Consider the following 9,470-nt stretch of genomic DNA (forward strand, 5'->3'; position numbering starts at 1 on the left):
ACTTGTAGCGACTTCAATGAAAATTATTAGTGCTGCAGGCGACCATTTGCATTTTGTTGTCAAAGTCGAAAAAAGTGAGATTTTCAATCAAATACGCAGTTTCAATTGATTATTTTTTTTCATTACTTTAAAATTCGATAAAGAAGATATATCATTACAGTCTGCACAAGTTGAATATTTTTGTAAAGGGCACTTTGTTACTCGTCGTTTACGTCGATTCATGACGTCGATTTTTGACATATAACTGCGGGAAGTACCAAAAAACAAAAAAGAAGGGTATTTATTGTTTTCGTTTTGAAGGACTCAAAATTTGCCTATAAAATAATCTTTTAAAGATTTTCACTTTTCACTATTACAATTATAATGGCCCGTAGTCATAGTCAAAATAAAGTCGACTTTAAAGTTAGTTGCAGCTTTTTTGACAGATATCCCATTGAAAATTATGTCAAAAAGCTGCAACTAACTTTAAAGTCGACTTTATTTTGACTATGACTACGGGCCAATATGTTTTACTATACTTTTATAAATATTCACGTAAAAAAAGATTAATATCGATGATATGGTCACCGTAATTATATGATTTTTTAAGAAAAATGAGTTTGTTTAAAATGTTTTGTACTTATTTTTACATAAATTGGATTTTTGCTAAAGCATTAGAAGATATATATAAGATTTATATTTGGTTAAAGCGACTAATATTTTCTCCTGAATGACATCAACATTTTTTGAATCTGTGCTATGGTTTTGGAGATATTTGGATTGAAAAAAGCGCTGTATTTGACTTTTGACCTTTCGTAACTACCGTAGTTGTCATTTCCGCCCCAAAAGAATAATACTGTTATACTTGTCTCAAAAACCTCTATTGATGTCCATACATATTTTTTTTAGTTTTTGCAACGTTCGGATTCTTAACTTATACCGAAAGTGCTACACCATCAATATTTATTGACAGTAGGTTTGTTCCACATGCTGTTTCGCTAATTAGAGCGTTAAAATAAGTCTCATAAGTGTCAAAATTGTGTCAACCTGTGCCCAATGTGCCCAGAGCGTTAGGAACGCAAAAACCACTTTTCGTACCCGGAATCAACAAATCAGTTGTAAACAATAAGGGTATTCATATAAACGTTTAAATTTATGAAACGCTGAAAATTAAGCGTTTACGCACACTGTTAGATAAACGTACCTCGTGAAATATGTGTGTAGTTTTAATTGATCAGCTGAGTTGTGTCACCTTTGAAGTTTTTGACAACAAAAAACGAAATGCCGAAAGTAAGTGAAAAGAAGCAATTTATAAATATTTGTACAGAAATTCATGCTTGATTTGTTGTTGCTAGAAATTTTTGGTAAAAACGATGGTAAGTTACATTTGATCGTTTGTATTTCGTGTTTATCCTTAAGCATATATCTCATTCCTGTATATTTTAGAAAACCAACGAAAGCTAGAGAGAAAATTTGGGATGAGTTAACATTGGCAATCAGCGCATTTGAACTTTTAGGGTATGTATATCTTTTTGTTCACCATTCTGTGCCCAAGACCCGAAGTTTCTTAGAAGACATTTTGCCAAAAACTATGTTCCCATTGGCGTAATTTAGAGGTCAATCTTAATTTACGCATAAATTAAGTACAAACTAAGTAATTTCGCCTTGTAAAGTCTCTCAGTAAATTAAGTTGAAAGTACGTAGTTTATCTTAAACCAAGAACCAAATCACGAACAAATCTGTGTCGGCTCTAATTTTATCGATAATAATCGAAAAAAGTATTGTCCCATAACTGATATGTCATTGTGTTTGGACGTTTTTGTTTTTAATAATTGCGCGTGGTAGTTTGTAAAATATTTCCAGAAGCTTTCTCTTTTGATCACTCATCTAAAATCTAAAAAATTACCACAAACAACTCAGAATATAAAAATATACGCAATCACTCACATTCGCGATCTCTTTTGGTTAAATAAACAATAACACAGCGTTGCTACAAAGCTGTCAAGACAAATAAAGAATCGCGTGTATGAACGCACTTAATTTAGTGAGGTATTTTAAACGAAACTAAGTATTTTATGTTGGTAATGTGAACATGGTTAAAGATGGCCGCAAATAGATTTCGCGAAATAGTTCGAATCAGCCCGAAAACATTTGAATTCATTCTTAATTTAATAAAATACGACGAAATTTTTAATGACTGCTCTTGTAAGCGGCAAAGAAGCAACCATAACAAGAATTGCAAGTTTGTTTGGTGTAGGTAAACCATTTCAATAAAGTTTTCACTTCTAGGATTTTATTTTATTTGCCTTTAGTACCCATCCGATGGAGTATTCCACAGTACTCTGAAGCTAAAAAACCAATTTTTATACTGGCCGGGCGATCAGGACCGTAAAACTCTAATTGCTGAAACCTTACACGAGCTACCGTATTGCATTGGCTATGTGGACGGAACGGAAGTTAAACTTGCCGAAAAACCTTTCCAGGATCCTAAAGCGTATTTTTCGCGAAAACATATTTACACTCTCAAAGTTCAGGGTGTTTGTGACCAGAAATTAAGAATACGTCACATGGTACTTGGATATTCAGGCAGTGTTCATGACACGAGGGTCTACAACAACTGTCCTTTGACTACTAACACCTCAGAAATGCTTAAAAAAGCGGAGTGGTTAGCTGGCGAAAGTAAACTCAAGAGAAGTCAGCCCACAACAGCGAAATACTTTTAACAGAAACACAGTATATACAGTAATAAACCTTTTCGCAGTTTTTCACCAATTGGTCCCCAAAGAGAGATAAATCAACTGTCAAACTTTGTATGAAAATCTATTTAACCAAAGGTTATTACTTTATCAAAAGATTTTGGTGATTAAACGTATACGTTTTAGCAAAATTCAACCCTGACAGACTGCCAAGAAGTCGATTTTGCTACGAACACATAAAAAGCAAATTAGCACAATAAAATGAAACGTAACTAGCCAGATGAGTTAAATAATAAATAAGTTTGTGCAATTATTTACGAAAGTGCGTTCATGAAAACATGCGGATAAACCTATAATTTTAAGTAATTTATCCCTTTATCACTTTAGATGAAGACCCNCTGGCAACAGACAAGGCAATAGGCCGGCCGGTTTTGAACTACGCAGCGCCAGTGTGGTCGCCAGGGACTAGCAGGACGCAGTGGACGAAGCTACAGACGGTACAAAATACGTCACTTAGGACAGCGACGGGATGCCTCTTGATGTCGCCTGAACACCACCTGCACGGCGAGGCGCAAATGCTCCCTGTTAAGGAGCATAATGTAATGCTCTGCAAGCAGTTCCTGATCGGGAGCCACAGAAGTGGCCACCCAAGCAGACAGCTGATTGTGGCACGTTTTGACACATATTTGACACTTGTGAGAGAGCAACTTATTTTTAAGCTCTAATTGCCGAATCATCCCGGAAAAAGTGTGGAACCAACCCTACAAGAATTGGGTGATAGAAATTATTACATTCTAATTTATCTTACTAACTCATTTGCCAATTTTGCGTTGGTTAAAAAAAGATACCATTAAATAAGGCCATATGTAGAAAGAAGAGAAAAGATCACATGTATACATTTATTTTTTTTTTTAATTTTTTGCATATTGGCCTTAAAAACGTGATGGGAGTGTTTGATGGACATTTCCATCACTATTGAGAACACATGATTAATCAAATGACTATCACTGTTCTTGTGGGGAAGCTAATATTGCATGATCCACTGCCAATAAATATTGCGATACTTGATCGTGTGACGGAGCCCTAAAGAAATCTTTGTTTAGAAATACTAAACTCCTATTTGATTGCATCTCTGTTGTCTTGGTCTTGTGACTTTTGTCAGCTGAATATTTAGTTAATCGCAGCATCGAAAAAAGTGATAACTTTGCGGACATTTCTTGAAAATTATTAGAATATTCCTGTGCATAATTGTATCTAAGTAAGCAAAAAAATGGCAGACGTTAAAGATTTAATAAATTTGCCCGAAGATAATATTGGTAAGTATTCTTATTCTTTAGCGAAACATTTGTACATTTTCCAAAATGCAAATATCACCGATAATTAAAAATTAAAATAATTTTAAGATATGATAGCTGCCACTTCAGTGCTGCAACAGCAGGCAGCTGATATACGTACCAGGACAATTAACTGGGCATCTTACATGCAGTCTCAGATGATATCACAAGAGGACTTTAATGCAATAAGCGCACTGGACACTGCCAAGGCTGCCTATCTTCAAAAAAATTCTGCGCAAGCGGTGAAAACTTTATTGAATCTGCTCGCCCATGTTTCAAAAGATCAGACGATACAATATATACTTGTGATGATCGATGATATGCTGCAAGAAGAACGTTCGCGTGTTCATTTCTTCCATGATTACGCAAAACAAAATAAAGAGTGTGTTTGGGGACCTTTCCTTAACTTATTAAATCGTCAAGACGGTTTCATTGTAAACATGTCATCGCGTATTCTAGCAAAACTTGCTTGTTGGGGTCAGGAACTCATGCCTAAATCGGATTTGAACTTCTACTTGCAGTTCTTAAAGGATCAGCTGACCGTAAATGTAAGTTTTTTGCATACATAAGCGAATGCTTGTAAAATTGTAGAAATATGAAAATTTCTGATTCTTTTGGACTTCAGTGTAGCGATGCCTTGGAATTATTTACGAATGTTATATATACATATATCTTTCATTGTCATGGTTGCATGTATGTTCTAATGTTATATATTTTGCATGAGAATTGAGAAGTTTTTATATTACCGTTTTGCAAGTATCTTTGCTTTAGTTAACACAATTTAAGGGTTGGCTTTCCAAAACGGAACCAATCGAGATTTCAGCGAAAGTATATGGAATTTAGTCATGAAACTTGGTCAGGATGTTGGGGAAGGCTTTCTCTACATGAATGTATCACTCTCACAAAGTAGTTGCTAATAGTATTTAAGCAGATTGTTGTTAAATAATCTTCACTACCACCCCCAACTTTTTGTACAAAATGCCACTTATCAATTGTATTTTGGTTGATATACAATATCTTCAATGTTCACGTGCGTATTTGATACTTTTAATATATATATATATTCATCAATTAATTAACTAAAACGCGTTTATAAATCCGTTCACTCGTTTTTGCACTTTTCACAAACACAGAAATAACAATGGCCGACAGTAACAGCAAATGTGTGCTGCCATACTTCTCGAAGCTATAAAATACAACTATAAACCATATCATTTTCGATTTCGATCCAAGGGCTTTTTATTATAAAATCGATACTTTGATAAATCATGAAAATTTTTAATAAAAAATCGCGCGATTTTTTATTACAAATTTTCGCCTACGGCGCTTTTTATTATAAAATCGATACTTCGATAAATAATGAAAATTTTTAATAAAAAATCGCGCGATTTTTTATGAAAATTTTTCGACCGCGGCGCTTTTTATTATAAAATTGATCCTGCGATAAGTCCCCTTTCAGACATGGCAAGTCTTGCTTTCAAGTCTGCTCGTTCGTTGGCGAAGGAGGTGAGAAGAGAGGGGAAGAGTACAGATACTTTCGTACCGTCAATTCGTTTCAAGTTTTCTTGTCTCTTTTGATCTTTTCGTTGCTTCCCATTTAAGAACCAAGGACTTGAATTCAATTAAAGTTGACGCGTGTGGAAGCAAATAGAAAACACAAAAGAGAATGCGAAAAAAATTGCTTTCAAGACTTGCCGTGTCTGAAAGGGGACTAAATTATGAAAATTTTTAATTAAAAATTTTCGCCGGCGGCGTATGTGCATTTTTTCATTGTTTCCGTTTTGTGTTTTTTTTTGCATTTTTTAGTATGTATGGCAGCACCGGCATTTCAGTTCAATTGGTGTACAAGGAAAAAAGTGAGGTTGAATTCGGTATTTTTTGCAACTTTAAATGCGAATTACTTAAAAACTATAAGCCTCCGGAGGGTGGGGTCTTCAGATTTAGAATCTGAAAAAGCTCCTCTATACTCCCTGATATTTTGTTTTTTCCAAAGCCTGGATCCGTTTTGGAAAATTTTCCCCAATTTAATGCATATATTGATATTTGCAACAAATTTTATTAGTTATTTAAGCTTAGAAATAAAGTGATATTATGACAGTAATCGTTCGGTATTAAGGGCCTGGAGTACGGTTTAGTTATTTGCCCATTAATTTCGGCCTATTGCGTCCAAATGTATGACCAGATCCGTAAAATTTTTACACGCACTTGTAGTGAAGGGTGTAAACTTTTAAACTATGTAATTTTCGGTTAGTAAATCATTAATAAACTATCAAATGCCCAGCTTGCTTCGCAGCACCTGATAAGAACTTTAACGTTGAACAATTATTAGTTTAGGTTTTCCGTGTTTTCCGGGCATGCGAAGAGATGTTTCGAGTCATGTGGGGTCTCTCCGCATGCCGGACACTCATTTGGCACATTCTCATTCAATCAGGTAGGAGTTTAACCTGCTGCAGTAGCCAGAGCGGAGTTGGGATATTGTCGTTCGTGTCTCCCGAGGCAGATGAAGCTCCGTCTCGTCTATGTCCAGTGGCGGTATTCCTAGAACGGCATTCACAGGTCTAGAGTCTACATAACTCGAGACTGACTCCCTGCCTGGTCNTATTGATATTTGCAACAAATTTTATTAGTTATTTAAGCTTAGAAATAAAGTGATATTATGACAGTAATCGTTCGGTATTAAGGGCCTGGAGTACGGTTTAGTTATTTGCCCATTAATTTCGGCCTATTGCGTCCAAATGTATGACCAGATCCGTAAAATTTTTACACGCACTTGTAGTGAAGGGTGTAAACTTTTAAACTATGTAATTTTCGGTTAGTAAATCATTAATAAACTATCAAATGCCCAGCTTGCTTCGCAGCACCTGATAAGAACTTTAACGTTGAACAATTATTAGTTTAGGTTTTCCGTGTTTTCCGGGCATGCGAAGAGATGTTTCGAGTCATGTGGGGTCTCTCCGCATGCCGGACACTCATTTGGCACATTCTCATTCAATCAGGTAGGAGTTTAACCTGCTGCAGTAGCCAGAGCGGAGTTGGGATATTGTCGTTCGTGTCTCCCGAGGCAGATGAAGCTCCGTCTCGTCTATGTCCAGTGGCGGTATTCCTAGAACGGCATTCACAGGTCTAGAGTCTACATAACTCGAGACTGACTCCCTGCCTGGTCAACCTCTGGACTTCGTCCGTCAGTGCATATAGATGCCTCCTGACGTGCCTAGGCGAGGGCTCCTCTGCAAGCAGCTGTCTGTATGGGTGGCCACTTCTGTGGCTCCCGATCAGGAACTGCTTGCAGAGGATTATGTTGTGCTCCTTTATGGGAAGCATTTGTGCCTCGTTGTGCAGGTGATGTTCGGGCGACATCAGGAGGCATCCTGTCGCTGTCCTGAGAGCGGTGTTCTGTCCAGTCTGTAGCTTCGTCCACTGCGTCCTAATAGTCCCCGGCGACCACACTGGCGCTGCGTAGTTTAAAACCGGCCGGCCTATTGCCTTGTATGTTGCAAGCAACGTTTCTTTGTCTTTACCCCAAGTACTGCTGGCTAGCGACTTGAGGACCTTGTTGCGACTCTGTACTTTATTGCCAAGAGCGGTTGCGTGCGCAGAGAAGGAGATCAGGCTGTCGAATGTTACTCGGAGTATTTTGGGATTATTCACCGGCGGAATTGGTGTGTCATCGACGTGAATTCCCAGCGGTAGCCTGACCTTCGTCCAGGTTGTGAACAGGTTCGCAGAGGATTTCGTAGGGGAGGGGGCTAGACACTTTGCGTTGAAGAAGCGAGAAAGTTCGGAGAGATACCCGTTTACTTTCGAACACAGGTCATCAATTCCATTCCCAGTCGCNCTGCTTCAGTAGCCAGAGCGAAGTTGGGCTATTGTCGTTCGTGTCTCCCGAGGCAGATGAAGCTCCGTCTCGTCTATGTCCAGTGGCGGTATTCCTAGAACGGCATTCACAGGTCTAGAGTCTACATAACTCGAGACTGACTCCCTGCCTGGTCAACCTCTGGACTTCGTCCGTCAGTGCATATAGATGCCTCCTGACGTGCCTAGGCGAGGGCTCCTCTGCAAGCAGCTGTCTGTATGGGTGGCCACTTCTGTGGCTCCCGATCAGGAACTGCTTGCAGAGCATTATGTTGTGCTCCTTTACGGGGAGCATTTGCGCCTCGCCGTGTAGATGGTGTTCGGGCGACATCAGGAGGCATCCTGTCGCTGTCCTGAGTGCGGTGTTCTGTACAGTCTGTAGCTTCGTCCACTGCGTCCTACTAGTCCCTGGCGACCACACTGGCGCTGCGTAGTTCAAAACCGGCCGGCCTATTGCCTTGTATGTTGCCAGCAACGTTTCTTTGTCTTTGCCCCAAGTACTGCCGGCTAGCGACTTGAGGACCTTGTTGCGGCTCTGTACTTTATTGACAATAGCGGTTGAGTGCGCAGAGAAGGAGAGCAGGCTGTCGAATGTTACTCCGAGTATTTTGGGGTTATTCACCGTCGGAATTGGTGTGTCATCGACGTGAATCCCCAGCGGTAGCCTGACCTCCTTCGTCCAGGTTGTGAACAGGGTCGCGGAGGATTTCGTAGGGGAGAGGGCTAGACACTTTGCAGTGAAGAAGCGAGAAATTTCGGAGAGATAGCCGTTTACTTTCGAACACAGGTCATCAATTCCATTCCCAGTCGCCATGATCGAGCAATCGTCGGCATAAGAGACAATCGAGACTCCCTCTGGTGGTTGAGGGAGCTTTGAAATGTAAAAGTTAAACAGTAGCGGGGAAAGGACACCACCCTGTGGAACCCCCTGTCTTATTTTTCTAAGTTTACTCGGTTTGTCTCTTAACATTACCGACGAGTGTCGACCACTTAGGTGCGTTCCCACGACAGTCGGGTCTACGTAACCGGAACGACCCAGATTTATATCTGGCCAAGGACTGTCACTCCAGCAACACTCCCCAAAAACTCTTTGGGGAATTTGTATGCTGCTACAACAACAACAACAACCACTTAGGTAATTTGCCGACCACCGTTTCAGCCTCTGTGGGAGAGAGGAAGCCTCTATATCTTCTAGTAGCGTGGAATGGCTGACAGTGTCAAAAGCCTTTGACAGGTCCAACGCTACTAGAATCGTTCTCTCACAGGGACGGTTACGGTTAAGGCCACGAGTTATCTGAGTGTTTATGGCGTTAAGTGCTGTTGTTGTACTGTGCACTTTACGGAAACCATGCTGATGCTTCGCTGGGGTCAGGTGGTTTGTGAAGTACGGGAGTAGCAAGGCCTCGAGTGTCTTCGCTACCGGGGAAAGGAGTGTAATCGGACGATACGAATCTCCTTTGTTGGCAGGTTTCCCCGGTTTGAGCAGTGGGACCACTCTCCCCACCTTCCAGATGTCTGGGATGATGAGAGTGGCCATAGATAAATTGAGGACCTCCGTTAGGTATGCTACCCCCGCAGGACCTAAATTTTTCAGCATCAGCATGCATAT

General features: G+C 39.7%; 2 protein-coding genes across 3 annotated transcripts in view; both read left to right on the forward strand.

Annotated features, from left to right (window-relative positions):
* The first annotated feature begins 2,031 nt into the window (after window positions 1–2,031).
* Window positions 2,032–2,875, forward strand: LOC108361965 (uncharacterized). Its single transcript, XM_017614776.1, has 2 exons — window positions 2,032–2,232; window positions 2,292–2,875. The coding sequence occupies exons 1-2, from the start codon at window positions 2,173–2,175 to the stop codon at window positions 2,700–2,702; spliced, it is 471 nt and encodes a 156-aa protein (XP_017470265.1). The 5' UTR covers window positions 2,032–2,172; the 3' UTR covers window positions 2,703–2,875.
* A 910-nt stretch (window positions 2,876–3,785) lies between these two features.
* VhaSFD (V-type proton ATPase subunit VhaSFD) overlaps window positions 3,786–9,470 on the forward strand; it is a 126,245-nt gene continuing 120,560 nt past the window's right edge. For both annotated transcript variants that reach the window (XM_017614774.1, XM_017614775.1), the window contains exons 1-2: window positions 3,786–3,991; window positions 4,079–4,557. In XM_017614774.1, coding sequence (XP_017470263.1) covers window positions 3,946–3,991; window positions 4,079–4,557 — 525 coding nt within the window. In that variant the 5' untranslated portion in view covers window positions 3,786–3,945. The remainder of the gene's footprint in view (window positions 3,992–4,078; window positions 4,558–9,470) is intronic.

Source organism: Rhagoletis zephyria, unplaced genomic scaffold (assembly GCF_001687245.7).
Source record: "Rhagoletis zephyria isolate East Lansing unplaced genomic scaffold, Rhagoletis_zephyria_1.1 Rzeph_scaffold_00893, whole genome shotgun sequence".
NCBI classification, from domain to species: Eukaryota; Metazoa; Arthropoda; class Insecta; order Diptera; family Tephritidae; genus Rhagoletis; species Rhagoletis zephyria.

Bases quoted from the DNA above. Each gene is read 5' to 3' on its own strand.
- LOC108361965 (XM_017614776.1), top strand. From the start codon at position 2,173: ATGACTGCTCTTGTAAGCGGCAAAGAAGCAACCATAACAAGAATTGCA. The intron at 2,233-2,291 runs GTAGGTAAACCA...ATTTGCCTTTAG, and splicing joins GAATTGCAAGTTTGTTTGGT to TACCCATCCGATGGAGTATT.